Source organism: Gossypium hirsutum, chromosome D06, assembly GCF_007990345.1.
Source record: "Gossypium hirsutum isolate 1008001.06 chromosome D06, Gossypium_hirsutum_v2.1, whole genome shotgun sequence".
Lineage (NCBI taxonomy): Eukaryota > Viridiplantae > Streptophyta > Magnoliopsida > Malvales > Malvaceae > Gossypium > Gossypium hirsutum.
Genome location: NC_053442.1, coordinates 60,522,324 through 60,539,995, shown reverse-complemented (window position 1 = coordinate 60,539,995; position 17,672 = coordinate 60,522,324). Strand labels below are relative to the sequence as shown.

General features: G+C 31.2%; 2 protein-coding genes across 2 annotated transcripts; both read right to left on the bottom strand.

Annotated features, from left to right (window-relative positions):
- Window positions 1-7,622: 7,622 nt before the first annotated feature.
- On the bottom strand, window positions 7,623-10,107 carry LOC121218583 (heat shock 70 kDa protein 4). The gene is made up of 2 exons (XM_041096022.1): window positions 9,792-10,107; window positions 7,623-9,552 (listed from the first exon to the last, which is right to left on the bottom strand). The coding sequence occupies exons 1-2, from the start codon at window positions 10,003-10,005 to the stop codon at window positions 7,820-7,822; spliced, it is 1,947 nt and encodes a 648-aa protein (XP_040951956.1). The 5' UTR covers window positions 10,006-10,107; the 3' UTR covers window positions 7,623-7,819.
- Window positions 10,108-14,992: 4,885 nt separating this feature from the next.
- On the bottom strand, window positions 14,993-17,468 carry LOC107899818 (ENTH domain-containing protein C794.11c). Its single transcript, XM_016825571.2, has 5 exons — window positions 17,449-17,468; window positions 17,201-17,344; window positions 17,001-17,123; window positions 15,617-15,778; window positions 14,993-15,521 (listed from the first exon to the last, which is right to left on the bottom strand). Exons 1-5 carry the CDS (start codon window positions 17,466-17,468, stop codon window positions 15,125-15,127), a joined length of 846 nt encoding a protein of 281 aa, XP_016681060.2. The 3' UTR covers window positions 14,993-15,124.
- Between the last annotated feature and the right edge of the window lie 204 nt (window positions 17,469-17,672).

Here is a 17,672-nt window from a genome sequence, read left to right as displayed (position 1 = left end):
CATACATTTGCTATTAGACTTACCTCGGATATCAGCAGACACGATCGACTATTCGATTACTTTCGTTTTTCCGCGATCCAAATTCGTTTTCTTCGTCTCTTGATCTAAACATAATCAAATTTAACCTTTTTATTCATAAAAACATTCAATTAAGTCCAAAAATACATAAATGGGAAAATTACCATTTTGCCCCTCACATTTTGCACTTTTTGCAATTTAGCCCTTTTTGCACAAAACACAAAATACACAAAATTTGCCCATACTACTCAAGGGCCGAATATTCATGGTTCTCATACAAGTCCACACATTGCATTTATTTCACATTTTAGTCCCTCAAAAATTTATTTTCACAATTTAGCCCTAAACACTCAAATCCATCAAAAATCCCAAGACAAAACATGTTAATCTAAGACATATCTTCCATTATTCATCATCAAACATCACAAAACACAAATATTCATCAATGGCATAACTCAAAATATTCATTAAAATCAGAAATTCAAGCATGGGTCGGGTAGTATTCAAAGCAACGATATCAAAAACGTAAAAATCATCAAAAACCGAAGCAAAAACATATCTTAATTAGACCTAAAGATAGCCGAACTTTGTTGTTCTATTTCCCTTTCTTTTTCTTTTCTATATTCGGCCAAGATGAAGAACATGGCCCTTTTAATTTGTTATATTAAACATATATTAGATTTATTTTTAATTTACTATATTAACCTTTACATATATATATATAACATATATAATAAGGTTACATTAGTCCTTTGCCACCCACTAACTTACTTAGTGGATTATTTGCATAATAAAACCACTAAGTTATAAAGACAACAACAATTAAGTGCTTTTATAATTAACCCTTAAATTTTTATTTTACGCGATTAAGCCCTTTTATTAAATCGGACACTTAAACGACGAAATTAAAACACGAAAATTTCACACAATCAAATGCACACAAAATAAACATACAAAATAATATTAATAATATTTTTCTAATTCGGATTTGTGGTCCCGAAACTACTGTTCCGATTAGGGTTAAAATCGGGTTGTTACATTCGGAGTTACGGGTCAATGACTATTTCTCGGGCTCGTTAGGACACGGATATCATTCCGGGTTTGATACCTTTAATCTAGTATCACCGCAGTACAACACTCTTCTCGACCCGTATCCACCGCATTACTCTACTCCTACTGGTCGTATCCACCCCAATACAGCATTCCTCCCGACTCAAGTTCATCGATGGCGTTCGGGGCAATGATTTTTCTTCCATGTTTCGCACACCCCCACCTATGACTAAAGAGGAAATTAATCGCCGCAGAAATATACCATTAGACCACACCATCAAACCATCAATTTTAGAGGATTTTAGAAGTTTTTTGCAATTTAAATATTACAAAGTTTGTACTTTTTTATTTTAAAAAAATATAAATCAAGAAAAAGACAATCTTTGTATTTATTTAATTAGATTAATTGCAACATTAAAACTTGGAACAAACTTTGTGGTCATAAATTAGATTAATTGCAGCATTACAAAATTAAAACACTAAAATTAGAAAAAGCTTTGTACTATAAATTTTGTAATACAAATTAAATACATTACAACATTAAAAATTGGAACAAACTTTGTAATATAAATTTTGTAATATAAATTAAATACATTACAACATTAAAAATTGGAACAAACTTTGTAATATAAATTAGGTACTTTGGATTATAGAAGCTCAATTCCAACCCGATCGTGACGATTGTCCAACATGGTAGTTTCACTGCGGGCGTTTACTCCGATTATGACCAGCTAATTTGTATAATCCACAACGCTTACCTCAAATTTCTCCCTAATGTCCATTTCATTACGAATTCTGGATGATTGCGGATAACCTTTCGGATTCCTATGCAACCCTTTGTCTGGAACAAGCTCAAAAGTTGTCGGAGGCACCTCCCACGTAGACAGGTCAACGCTTACTGTCAGATTTCTCCCTAATGTCCATTTCATTACGAATTCTGGATGATTGCGGATGACCTTTCGGATTCCTACGCAACCCTTTGTTTGGGACAAGCTCGAAAGTTGTCGGAGGCACCTCTCACGTAGACAGGTCAGGCAGCACGGGGAACTCATTCTCCCAAACACGCAATGTGCGCTTGAGGGTGTACACATCATCAAAAAATTGTTCAACATTGAGCGAGACTTTAGCACACGCTACCACAACATGCGCACATGGATAATGAAGTGTTTGGAACCTCCTACAATTGCACCGTCTGTTTTGGAGATCAACTCCATAGGACCTAGGTGGTATACTAGGTCGACAACCGATGGTCTCCGTAACTCGAAATGTTTCAAGACATCGTGAATATACTTCTACATCCATCGACCTCGCTATCCTACGGTTTGCAACCATTACATCCCTAACATCTTCGACAAACACGTGTCTCGCCTCCATCTGGTTGACTTGTTGCTGACCCATTCTTGGCATCAAGGTAGTCAACCTGTAGAATGTAGCCGAGAAGACAGATGAAATCGAAAGATGTCATGTTTTCAACAACACAGCATTAATCCCCTCCACCAAGTTTGTGGTCATTTGACCAAAACGAAATCCCTCGTCAAAACTTTGAGCCCATTGCCACTGCTCCATGGTACCCAACACTGTCGAAAAGATGTGTTCATTTAACCCTCTATGTCACTCTCAATGTCAAGTCATTCTTTGGTGGAAAATGTGTGGCTCTAGCTCATGCGTTGTATATGTATTAAGAAAATATAAGTTACAGTATTGCCCCAAAACATTAAAACTTGTATTGAAAAGATAAGGTTATCCTTTACCCATTCTCACAACTTGTCTCTGCCAGTCTGCATTCTTATAATCTCAATGGAAGTTAGCCGCGATGTGCCGGATGCAGTAAACGGATCTCTATGGCACACCGGAACGCCTAATGGCTACAATTACTCATTTCCTTCTATCAGGGATGATGCAAATATTATCATTGCTAATAGCATACTTCCGCAAGTTGGTAAAGAAGAATTCCCACGATTCCATGTTCTCCTTATCTACGATGGCAAATGCTATCAGGAGCACGTTCTTATTGTCGTCTTGAGCAACCGCAAGAAGTAGGATCTGTGTATATTTTCCATATAGCCAAGTCTCATTTATTTGCACAAACGACTTGCAGTGGGGAAATGTGCGCACACATGGATCAAACATCTAGAATATTCGATGGAAAATTCTTTTTCTCAGTTGTAAATGGTCATCCGAGCCGTAATAAGGTCGTGTTTGTAACTCAATGACAGTCACTAGTACGTAGTCCCGCATAGCTGCTATCCATCACTGTAGCTCATTATACGACGCATTGAAATCCCCGTACAATTGCTCCATTGCCATCTATTTAGCTATCCACGTCTTTCGGTATGATACTCGATACTGGAATCATATCTGCATTTCGAAAATCAGCACCGAAACTTTAATGGTCAGCATGTCCCTCACCATTGGCATGATACACGTACAGATAATTTTGGAATCAATTTTTTGATGATCTTCTATTATACATGTTGATGTGCATGTGTGAGGCCCAACAAATTTACGTATCACCCACATCTGCGAATTTTGAATAAATACAGCTCGTACCCGCCAATTGCAGCCTTCTGCTGACTTCCAACACTTCCCAATATATAATGTCGGTTTAAGCACTGCGACTTTGTAGTCCACTGATATATTCATGCTATACCGCTTAATAGCAAATACGCACTCTTCCTTACTTTTGAATCTCTGGCTTACGAACAACTCCTCAGGATCAGAATTTACGGCTAGCCAATAAGTAGGTAGTATTTCAGGGTACTTCGGAAACTCGACTACGTGCATCGTGTCAGGGTCTATGAATGACATGTGTGGCCAGGATTATTGTGTATCACAATACGTTGAATTTGGTTCCCGACTGAAGACACATTAATGTTTCCATCGTCATTCACGTCTTCATCGTCAATATCATCGAGGACCTCTTCCACATCAGGATCACTATCACTATCGACCTCTTGATCACAAGGATCACTACTATTGTATCCATCATCACCAACCACATCAATATCGGGTGCAATATTAAGATCGATATTGATCCCCGTGTATAGTCGATTCATTATCAACATACGATATTGGAGCCACCATGCACGATTCTTGAGCTCTATGTTCTTCACCATATGCAGTGAGATCTTCATTTGGCTCCACACCGGCTAACTCCAAATAAGTGAATCAGTGCATTTTGGTCACTCCGATTCCCACAATAAAGAGCGATCATTGTCTCCACGTCTTCATCGTCTACAAGTTCCATTTCGGTGAATTTGATAGGATTTGTCGAAACTGGAAACTTGTAGAAAAGTTTCGAGATCCTTCTCCCACAACGTCTAACAATTTTTGCACTAATCATTTCCTTCATATCATCGAACGAGACATTTCTATTAAATCTCATTGCTATTTGTTGCCAACATTCAAATATACATCTAACGGTTGTTGTCAATATTATTCCATCAAAATAAACGCATACGAAAAACTGATTATCCATCTTCAATACTCAATCTGTTAAAAATAAACAAAAATTCTCAAAACAATTTCGAACAGCATAAAAATACTTACATAAAAAATTTAATGAATGAAAAGAGACCATTTCTAACAATATCAAATTTATTGTCATTTCTAACAATATCTAGGACAAAAATATTTTCAGTATTTATTTATTTTTTTCCTGTTGTTATCACTAACTAACAATTACTTTATAATAGTTACTAACATAAAAACTTTCAAATATATTAAAAAAATTTAAAACATAACATTCTCAATAATCTAAACACAAAAGTTACTAACAAATCACAATAAACAAAATAACTTTAAAACAAAACATAAAAATAACACTAAGCAAACTATATAATACTAACAAAATAATTTTTTCTTATCATAATCTATTATATTTGAAAATAACAATAAAAATAATAATACAATTTCTTTATTCTCTTTTCTTTCTTTCTTCTCTTCTCCCTCTCTTGTTCTACTATATTTTTTAAAAATTGATACGAGCCGAATGGGGGAGTAGGGGGGAATATACTAGGTGTGCCACCTATCAGATAGGCACCACACCCCCTTCGTATTTTTTTACCTATGTATACCAGAATAGAAAAGTGGTGCCGCCTATCCCTTTGGCACCACTACTAAAATATTTTTTTTCACCATATTGTGTCAAAATGAGGATGGTGTTGCCTATGCACCACCTCCACCCATTTGAACAACCCATTTTGGTACATAATTCTTGCAAGAACCCATTTTGGTTTTTTTTTATATATTATTTATGTAAAAAACCGGCATAACTAAGTTGGTATCCCAATTAAAGGTGACATCAACTCAATAAAATGTTTAAATTTAAGTGTTAATTAAATACACTACTTGAAACTAATCTTGAATTCTCTATTCATATATTTTTTAACATTCAATTATACTCTATACATAAAAGGAATGCCCTTTAGCCTTTCTCAATGACACGTGTCAAATCCATTCCATTATAAGATAACAGTCCATTCTAGTTTTAGTCTTTCTTATCTGTGTTCACATTTCAAATTTAGTCTTTACATTTTAATTTCACATTACATGGTTCTCTACTTTTAGAATAAAATTAATTAGTCCAAATAATTAGCATTCTTAACTATTCCAATTAAAATGATGAAGTGAATTTTTCTTTAAAAAAATTTTTTAACACGCACATACAAAAAAAATTCATTTGATGTGATTATTTGGACTAACTAATGATATTATAAAAATACATTAATTAAATTATATCAAATTAAAGTATCAATGCTAAATCTTAAGTTAAAATATAGTAGAGGAACCATAAACATAATTCAACCTAAACTATATATATATATATAGAAGAAACGCCTAACCTACATGATTACTTGTTTACAACTCCATCCTTTTCTCTCTCTTTTTAGGTGTTATGAGATAATGGTCAAATTCAACTTTGATTTTATTACGCTCACATTTGAGATTTAGTCTCTATTTTGTTAAGGTGTAAGTTATATTTAAATTTCATATAATTTGATTATTCACTTTTACAATAATGTTAATTAATCTAAATAGTTAATATCTTTAGCTATTTCGATTAAAATGATTACATGAGTTTTTCTTAGAAAACACATTTCTAATAATAATAATAATATCTACTTTGGCATGATAAGTTGGAATGGATTTTATTTAAAAAATTCAATCCAACATTTTTATCAAAATAATCAAGGGTGTCAACTAAAAGGACTAACTAAATGTATAACAAAAATACAATAACTAAATTTTATCAAGGTAAAATAATATAAATTCTATTTTTTTATAGAGAAATTCATTAATTCATTCAATTAATGAGACCATACAATTGGGGGGAAACAACAAACATTTGTTGTACGCGCTGAAGGACAAGCTCCATCAACACAATAAAAGCTTCAGCTTCAGCATCAATTGAACATTATGACACGTTGACAATTGGCTCTGTCACAACTCAAGCTCAACATATCAGAAGTAACTGCAAGAACTTAATACAATAAGGAAACCAGCCTCGGATTGTCCAAAACAGCAGGCATAAATCGGCAAAAGAACCGAGCATCCACCAAACTAGAGGGGATAGCAACAAAACCAACCCTAAAATTACTCACAAAAGCAAGACTGCGTGCATAAATAAGACTAAAAAGCGTACTACAAGAGTAGACAAAACCTTCTACAAGTGAATTATTAAACAATGAAAAAATAAACAAAAAAACATAAAACTTGAAATAACCGGTCCAAACCAACTCATGAAATAATTTATTATTCTAAAGCTTTCAAAACAGAAACAGATTAAAAAGTCAATAAAGAGCTACTCACTTTCTAAAAGAAACTATCGGTGGTCGGTGGTGTTTCAACAATGATAGGCACCATCATCTATCCATTACAACTTATGAAGACAACAAAAATAGCCATAAAATAGATCTGCAAACTGAAAAAAAAAACACATGGAATGAAATGAGAAGAAAGAAAGAAGAGAAACTTAAAAAGTGTACATTTTTATTTTACAAAGATCTTTTGAAATCATATAAATTCTAAATTTAAAATAGTAAATGACCATAACCCTACTTAATTTAAAGCTAACATAGTCTTTTGCTGTTTGATTTAGGGTTAAATGCATTTTTCAACTTACAATTATTTTCACACTAAAATCTTTTTTTTTGTCGAAATTGATGTTTAAATTTGATAATTGTCAACATACTAAGACGTAATCCTTTTTTTTTATCCAAATTTGTTCTTACTATACTACGTTAGTCCACCAAAAATTTCGATACAAAAACAATTTCCAAGTCTATTACCCTAGAAAAAATTGATATTGTTGTTAATTAAAATGATTCAAATGAAGCAATTCAAGATAGAGAACTAACTTATTCATATTTGAATATTTATATTATATCAATATTTTTTATTCGTGTCAATTTCTTCGAGAACTCCAATTATATATTCTTTTAGCTCCCGAGCCCATCGTTTACCAGATTGTTTTCCACCACATTTCATGCCAATAACAATTGTAATTGTAACGATTCAAGGAAGAAAAAAAACATATAACCTAAACACAATGATGAAGATAAAACTAAACATTAATATAGAGAAGTTGATATAATTCTTAAAACGGGGAACATTAGTTACCTAAGATGGTAATGTTCCCAAAAATAAACCAGATTTTTTCAATACATCAAAACATAGGTTGCTGAAAACATAAAATATAGCACCAGCAGAAGCTGTTAAACATCGGCAAAATACTATCTTAATATTTGATTTAGTCGACTTCTTCTATCTTAGGTCCAGCACCGCTGCCACCGGTAGGTGGGGCATCCTCGTCCATGCCACCACCCATGTCAGCCCCTGCACCTTGGTACATCTTGGCAATGATAGGATTGCAGATGCTCTCGAGCTCCTTCATCTTATCCTCGAATTCATCAGCCTCGGCTAGCTGGTTGCCATCCAACCATTGGATTGCTCCATCAATGGCATCTTCAATCTTCTTCTTGTCAGCCGGGTCAAGCTTTGAACCAATCTTCTCATCCTTGATAGTATTCCTCATGTTGTAGGCATAGTTCTCCAATGAATTCTTGGCTTCAACCTTCTTCTTGTGCTCCTCATCCTCGGACTTGTACTTCTCGGCTTCTTGAACCATCTTCTCGATTTCTTCCTTCGACAACCGACCCTTATCATTTGTTATGGTAATCTTGTTCTTCTGGCCAGTAGTCTTGTCCTCGGCAGAGACATTCAAGATGCCATTAGCATCAATGTCGAAGCAAACTGTAATTTGGGGAACGCCTCTGGGTGCTGGTGGAATGCCAGAGAGCTCGAATTTACCCAACAAATTATTGTCCCGGGTTCGAGCTCTCTCACCCTCATAAACTTGGATCAAGACACCGGGTTGGTTATCAGAGTAAGTTGAAAACACCTGCTCCTTCTTGGTGGGAATGGTAGTGTTTCTCGGAATCAAAACAGTCATAACACCACCAGCAGTTTCGAGTCCAAGGGACAAAGGAGTGACATCCAAAAGCAATAGATCCTGAACCTTCTCATTTCCTTCACCACTCAAGATAGCAGCCTGAACCGCAGCACCATAAGCAACGGCCTCATCAGGATTAATGCTCTTGCAGAGCTCCTTCCCGTTGAAGAAGTCTTGCAACAACTGCTGCACTTTAGGAATACGAGTGGAACCACCAACAAGAACAACATCATGGACACTGCTCTTATCCATCTTAGCATCCCTCAAACACTTCTCAACTGGCTCCATACACTTCCTAAAAAGATCCATGTTAAGCTCCTCAAACCTTGCACGAGTTATCGTGGTGTAAAAGTCAATACCCTCGTACAATGAATCGATCTCGATGGTAGTTTGAGCAGTCGATGAAAGAGTCCTCTTTGCTCTCTCACAAGCAGTCCTCAACCTCCTCAATGCTCTGGGGTTCCCACTAATATCCTTCTTATTCTTCCTCTTAAATTCTTGAACGAAATGGTTAACCATCCTATTATCAAAATCCTCACCACCCAAATGTGTATCACCAGCAGTGGCCTTAACTTCAAAGATACCTTCTTCAATAGTAAGCAATGAAACATCAAAAGTACCACCACCCAAATCGAAAATCAACACATTCTTTTCACCAACACTGGTGGCTTTCTTGTCAAGACCGTAAGCAATGGCGGCGGCTGTTGGCTCGTTGATAATTCGCATAACGTTAAGACCAGCAATGACTCCGGCATCTTTGGTAGCTTGCCTTTGGGAGTCATTGAAATAAGCTGGGACAGTAACGACAGCGTTCTTAATCGTCGCTCCGAGATAAGCCTCGGCGATTTCACGCATCTTGATTAAAACCATAGATGAGATTTCCTCGGCAGCAAATTGTTTTTCCTCGCCCTTGTAAGTAACAACAATCATGGGCTTGTCACCAGGACCGGCGATTACCTTAAAAGGCCAAAGCTTCATATCGCTTTGAACCGACGAATCGCTATATCTTCTGCCGATTAATCGCTTAGCATCTGTTAAATTTCAATAATTAACAAAAAAAAGGTAAATAAATTTTACAGTCAACAAAATTACAGCAGGGAAGCCAAACTCTCCTAAATTCGGGCAAATCATATAATGACGTCATAAATAGCATATAAAAATAAAAAAAATAGATCTCCTCGTAGAAACAATTTCTAAAGGCATACAAAGTCTCAGATCTAAATCTAAAATGCAATTTTTTTTAACGATAAAAGGGGAAATAGAGACGTACCGAAGACGGTGTTGATCGGATTCATGGCGACTTGGTTCTTAGCGGCATCACCGATTAAACGCTCGGAATCGGTGAAAGCAACGTAGGACGGCGTCGTACGGTTGCCTTGGTCGTTGGCGATGATTTCAACTCGGTCATGTTGCCATACTCCAACGCAAGAGTAAGTCGTGCCGAGATCTATACCGATCGCCGGTCCTTCTCCTTTTCCGGCCATCACTCTAAATTCCAAGAAAAATCAAAGAAACTAGAGAGAAAAAGAAAAAAGAAAATGAAGAACGAAGAGTTGCTGTTTAGAATGAACTGTGTGGCTTAGTATTAAGGGTTAGTGCTTTTATATATTTTAAATTAGGGTGACTAGGTTCTAGAATGTTCGGAGGGAAAATGGGGGCTTTACGGCCGTTGGATTTGATAGAATGAATGGTTGAGATTTGATTTTCGGATTTGGAAAAAGAAGTCGTGGGCTCCACCACGAGTTTTTAGTTGCGTGTTTTGGGCGGGTGAGAATTTTGATTTTTCTTTTTGAATGAAGTCGGCTACGCGCTTATGACGGGTCTTGTCTTTTTCGGGTTTGGATTCAAACTCAACCCGAATTACACATATGGACCTTCATTTTATATTCTTTTTTGGTTGAAAACTTTGTTATTAAATATATTTTTAAGATGCCCAAAATAAATAAATAAATATTTCTATAGTGATATATAAATTCTTTTTTTAAATAATTTTATTATAGATTTTGATTATATCTCTTTTTTTTGATACAATGTTTAAAATTATCCATAGTCCCAACCCAACCATAAGAGAATAATATGTTTCAGCGCACTCGAACTTATATTCTCCTATATTGACAATAATGTCTATGTCAATCGATATAAAATATTTTCGTTCATCACATTGTGACTATAATAAAAATCTAATAATTTTTATGTTTTTAAGGATTATTATTACTTACATTTAGGTAAAGTTATACCATCAATCATTTTATTTTGATAACTTTTTTTTGTCAAATTTTGTTAGCATATTTTCATACCATTTACTTCTAAAATTAAGATGATTGTATGAGTTTATTGATAACAAATTTCGATGAAAAATTTATCAATTTTAATTGTTAACATTATATTAAAACTAAAAACTTATTTAAGTATAAAGATTAAATTTTAAATTTAGAGCATAATTTTATCTCATATTTGTGGTTTTTTTATTAAAATTGCCTCAACTTTTTAATAAATTACGAAAATAATCCACTTTCTTGATTATGTATGTAAATGACCTGAAATAAATAGTAAAAGTTAGTGGAGCCAAAGAGAATGGCGCCACTAACATACCACGTCAGCCATTACAATAAAAAGATTAATTTTTTGGTAGAGCTAAATAGAATGGCGCCACCTATATAGATACTAGGAAAATATTGAGATTTTTCAATAATTGGGGGGCCAAGAAATAAACAATGGTGGAGGAGCCATTCTAAATTGCGCCACCACAGGATATTTTTTTTAGTTTTTATTTTAAATTTAAAAAATGGTGGAGCCATTCTATATCGCGCCGCCAATATATATCGCCCAATTTCTTTTTATAATTTTTATTATATTTTTTAATTTTAAAAAATTATTTTATTTGGTGGAGTCATTTTAAATGGCACCACCAATGTAATATATCACCCATTTTCTTTTTTTTTTAAATTTTATTAGTTTTTGTTTTAAATTTAAAAAAATGTTATTTTATTGAATGGCTCCACCATCATTATTTATTTTTTGGCCCTCCAATTATTGAAAAATTTCAAGATGTCCCTTGTATTTATACAGGTGGCATCATTTTACTTGCCTCCACTAAAAATTTGATTTTTTTTATTTGATGGCTGACGTGGCATGTTGGTGGCACCATTCTCTTTGCCTCCATCAACTTTTACTATTCATTTCAGATTATTTACGTATATAATAAAAAATATATATCATTTTCGTAATTTATTAAAAAATTGAAGTCATTTTAATAAAAAAAAAACCCTCATATTTGTCAACATTAAAAATTATACCTAACTTGAAAAAACCTATTTTTTAATATTTTTATTGTTAAAAAATTAATTTGAGTCAAGGTTTAGTGGCCCATATTTATGTAGCTAAAAGAAAAACTCGAGTATTGGATAGATCTAATTACCAATGTACATGTTAATAATTTTATTTCTTATGTATAAAATTTGAAAATAACATATCAAATATTACTTTATAAATGATTTTTTTGGTTGAAACATAAGTAATATATTAATTAACTTAAAACATATTTTAATAAATTTAAATAAAGAGACAACAACTAAATTTTAAGCTTAGTACAAGTCTAATATGATATTAGGAATAAATCTTAACATGTGACTAAAATTCTACAAATATACATATAAAATTTTAATTTTAATTCATTAATACATATTTAACGCTTTTTTAAAAAAAATTGAAACTTTACAAGTACAAATATATGTATGAGTAATCACTTAGTATAGTATCGAACTATTATAGCATAACCTAACAATCCAGAGCACGAACTAACTAACCGAACTAAAACTCACATATGACAACAACTCATGATGGAACTCAGAGACCCACACATTTTAATTATATATAATAAGTCTCAAACTTGAACACTCAATATCTAAAACAGTTTTTGTCAACTGAATCGAAGCCTCATTAGCATGAACAACTCATCTATAATTTATAATATATATATATAAGTACAAGTTTAAAAAAACTTTAAGTCAATAAAGACTAAGAAGGTTGACTCAAGAACAAATTTTATTTTATTTTTATTTTATTAAATAAATAGAAATATTAAATTAAGGTTCCATCGGAGAATTCAGACCTAAGCATTAATCGAGAGCGATAAGGATGACAGAACTCGTGAATGTAGAGGATTCTATTGAAAACGAATCCTAATGATTTATCAGGGAAGATGGCGGAACAAACCAGAGACCAATGCATTTCTTTTTATTTTGATTCTGAGAGGTCATGGGTTAACCTGGCAACTGAACTAGAAAAAGAGTAAATATTCGCCCGCGAAAATTTGAGTTTAATTTTATTTGATTGTTCAATTTTTGTTGATCTAAATCTGATATGAATATGATGAGAAAAAAAAATAGAATAAAGATTCGTTATAACATTATAACAAAACCAATATAAGAATTTAAATTACAATTATTAATTAAATGTTATGCTAATTTTAAAATAGAATTTTTAGAACTCAAAATAATTAGAATTTAAATTACAATTATTAATTAAAAATTATGCTAATTTTAAAATAGAATTATTAGAACTCTAAACATAAAATATAGGGAAAAAAGGTTGCAATAATTATAATTATAATTATAATTTACTATTATTAGTATTTATTATCACTTAATTAATATTAGAATTAATTATGTTAATTAGTTATTATTTTTAATAATGTTACTTTTCATTAATTATATATAGTAAAATTATATAGTATGTTGAATATGTTAAAAATGATTTAATTATTATTTGAAAATTTTCATTTATAGTATTTGAATTGATAAACTAATAAATTTTAATTATATTGAATGATTCAAATAAAAAATATTATTTTACACTAATTGCTACAATTAAAAGTACAATATTTTAAAATTAATTAAATATTAAACACGTAAAATCACATACCGCATTAGAAGTTATCTATATAAAAGCACGAGTTTAGAAAAATTTTAAACTAATGAGAATACCTTTTAATTTTCATCATATTACTTAATTCACATTTAAAAATAATTATAATATTTATTTTAGAATTATTAGTTAAAAAAGTTGAAATAAAATAGAAGTTTTAATAATTATACATTTAAAAATAATCATAATTTAATAGAATTTTTAGAATTTAAAATACATTTATTAGTTAAAATATTGTGATAAATTTAAAATAGAATTATTACTTGAATAGAAGTCTAAGCATAAAATAAAGAAATAAAAATTGTAATAATTATAATTTACATCCCTTACATCCACGACTCAATCATGAAGTGGGCTAAACCATGCATGAATTCGTGTTGTTTTTCTTGGGCTTTTAAGCCCAAATTCAAATTCAGTGATTAGGGTTTAGGAAAATAATTTAGAAATTCTAATTTTTTTAATTTATAATTATTTTAAATTTTTTATGATGTAAAAATAACTTAAAAATTTTATATAAAAAATAATTTTCATAAAAAATATTATATAAGAGTAATTGATTTTGTTTAACTTGAAATTTTTTTTAAATATTTATGACTTTGAAATTTTACCAAATAATATCTAAAAATCATAAAAAAATTATTTTATTAAAGCAAATTAGAATATTCAAAACTTAAAATTAGTATGAAAAAACAAAATAAGTTTTAAAATTCAAACCTTAAAATTGAAATAGAAAAATCAAGAATTGATCTAAACGGATTATGATGGACGCTTTGGAAAAAAAATCAAACTAAATTTACCTTTACTATTAATGTGTATCATATTATATAAAATTATTTCCTTTAGAGTAGGGGTTTAATTAAACTTGATCATGGGTTAAGTCACCTATCCAGGCCCAAAAACTCACCAAAAAGTGAGTTTGGACAAAAAATAAAGTCTATTTTCTAAACGGATCAAGCCTTGGCTAGGATTTGTTGTTGTTTCTTTGTTGTTTTGCTATTATTTTACTGATGTTTTACCGTCATTTTGTAACTATTTTGTTGTTATTTGAAAATTGTATAACTCTTGTTTTATTGTTAATTTTGCTACAATTTTAGAGGCATTTTACTTGCTAAGTTGCAACTATCTTAGTGTTTAAGTATAAAATTTTCTTTTAATGTATTTTGAATTTATTGGGAAACGTTTATTTTACTGTTTTTAGTATATTTGATGTATTATATTTTTTAAATTTATTTTTATATAAAAATAATCTAAAAAATTTAATATTGTCGGGCCAGATTTGAGTTTAGCATTTTTAATCTAGGTCAAATTTAGACAAAATTTTAGACCTATTTTTTTAATTGGATCGAATCCAAGCTTAGAAAATGGACCTAAAATTTTGAATCGACTCAAACAGAACCCAACCTAGCCCATGATGAAGTCTAGGCCTAAAATTTAAACCCCTTATTAAGCAGAATCAAACCGTAAAAGGATTAAACTAAAGATTGACTTAAAAGTTGGGTTGGAGCTTGATTGGTTTTATTTTTAAAACTCAAATTCAATTCCTCTTTGGCACATTCCTACTATACAAACACAACTATGTAAAAACCCTAAACAAGACATATTTTGGAACACTATCATAGCATTATCAAAACAACAACAAAACCTGTCTTTGTAGTTTCATATTTTTTTTCACATAATTTAAGAAAGCAATGATTCTACAACATCTTCCATTTCATGCTCGCAAAATGGATGTTCCATCTTCATTTCATATTCTCCATCTTTACTTCTTTTTAAACTCATATTAGTACCTTTAGTTTCTTCAAGCTTCCATGGAGTTAATTTCTCTTTAAATTCCCAGAAATAATGCTCTTCATCGTTTTGATCAAAATATAACGTAGACCCAAACCTTCCATTGTTGCTAAACCAGTTGAAACTTTCATCTTTTGAAGGCGAAATATTGTTGAAGCTCCCAAAGCCTTTGATCCCCATTGTTAGTTGTCGAGCTCTTGACCTTTCTTCTTTGAGAAATGATTCATTTTCAAGTAATTTCAAGATTTTCTCCGATAATTTTCTCACTCTCAGTCCCCAGTTGAACCTGCAATTTTTTTTTTAAGATACAGTAATTTTCCATAAATATATATATTGATTGAATGATGAGAAGTTACTGGATTAATAAATTAAGTTAGCAACCTTTTTTCATCAATGTACTGAAAATTTGCCATTTGCTTGATGTAATGTTCATCATCTTGAAACTCCTCAGCAACCCTTAAAGGACCATGAGTTAACAAATGTTCCAATAATACTAAAGCATTGTAGGATGCTCGCCAATTCTTTGCATCAAACTTGGACAACCTGAAACATAAAAAAAGATGGTTGAAGTTTGAAAATAAGAAAAAAATGATGGTAGATATTGAGATTTGATTTTTAGATCTATTACTAATGGTTTAGTCCCCATTTTTTTTAAGATGCTAAAATTAAATTACTAAAAGTTTTCGAAAGATTAAAGTGTAATTTTATCATTATATTAATTTATAATTTCTCAATTTTTAAAGACATTATATTAATTTTTTTTTTTGGGAGCAGGAGGAAGGGATGTCATTGATTAAATATGAAACTAAGAGTTAATAATATGATAATTTACAAGAAAATATGAGGGTTTTCTTTCCTTAATAAAGTTCCTTACATTAGAATTCGATAAGAAAAAAAAATTGTGTATATTTTGGGGTAAAGCTAGAAAATTTATTTAGGGGTTAAGATAAAATTATAAAATTTTGGAGAGATGAATGTTAAAAAGTTTATGATAGAATGCTTAAATTACATTATTTATATGGTTAAAATGTGCCAAAAGTCTTTATACTTTTCAAAATTTAAAAATTTAGACTTTGAACTTTTATTTCATGGAATTTAGTCCTATTGGCTTCTACTTTTCAGATTTCAAAATTCAGGTCCAACTGTTAGCTCTTCTAAGTTCTTTTTGTTAAATTTGTTACTACGACATTTTCTAAATAAAAAATCTACTCACTCGGTAGCCATGTAATTAAAAAAATGAATTTGTAATTAACTTGAATTTAACAAAAAGAATTTAGCAGTGTTAACAATTGGACTTAAATTTTGAAATCTTAAAAGTAAAGGAACTAAATTCCATGAAATAAAAGTATAAAGACTAAATTTTCAATTTTCAATTTTCAAAAAGTACAGAGACTTTTGACACATTTTAACCTATTTATATTTTTGGAGGGGCTAGAAATGAAAAATATTCATTAATGCAAGAGCTAAAAAAATTAATTTTTGGAGAGGCTAAAGGGAAAATTTCCTATTTAATCACTTCAGTACTTCACCACTATATATATCGAGAATTGAATCGAAATTCTATTAAATATTAAAAACGAAACGAATTTGATTAAAACCGATTCTTTTTTCAAAGCTTGAAAATAAAAAAATAAAAAAAAGGTTATAAATATTAAATCTTATACCTAGCAAATGCCATAAACTAAAAGATTATTAAACCCGAATTCAAAATATGAATAATCTCAAATGTTAGAATGAAAAAGGAAAAAGAAAGAAAGTTGATAACCTCTTATGTAAAATCTTAACAATTCTCCAATAATCATCAACTTCAAAGGCAGCCCTTGATATTTCAGCCAGTTTACATGCATTTGGTGATAACATGTTCCCATCTGTGGCTTCTTCAGTTAAGCTTCAAAAGCAACAAATTGTCGGATAAAACAAGGACTTATATTGAAACTAAACAATTGTAAGAAAAAAGAAGCTTACAATTCAACTGGTGTAACATCTGTTAAAGCCAATCTTACAGTTTTGATCTGTTCTTTTAAGAAAAAAGAAGCTTGTCTCTTGAATTCATGGAAAACAACACTCCCCATTGTTTTTCTTTTTGGAAATATCAAGGATTGAACAAGCCTTTAAATAATTAAGGATTGTATCTATATACACACTTAACAACTCCATTACCATAAAAAAACAGTTGAGTCACCAACTACTCTCTTGGAAGATGATTTGCATACGTAATGAGGAAAATTATCATTTATTTGTCGGTATTTATTTTAAATCGGATAAGTATTTATGGTCAAAAATATTTTTATAATATAATCCACCAAAAGTTGAGAGAATGAAATGAAATTAACTTGTTTGAGGGTGGGTTTGGATAGTGGTATGTTTATCTGCGGTTAATGTAAAAACAACGATGAAGGTGAGATTAAATACTATAACAATATTGTAGCTTAAGACA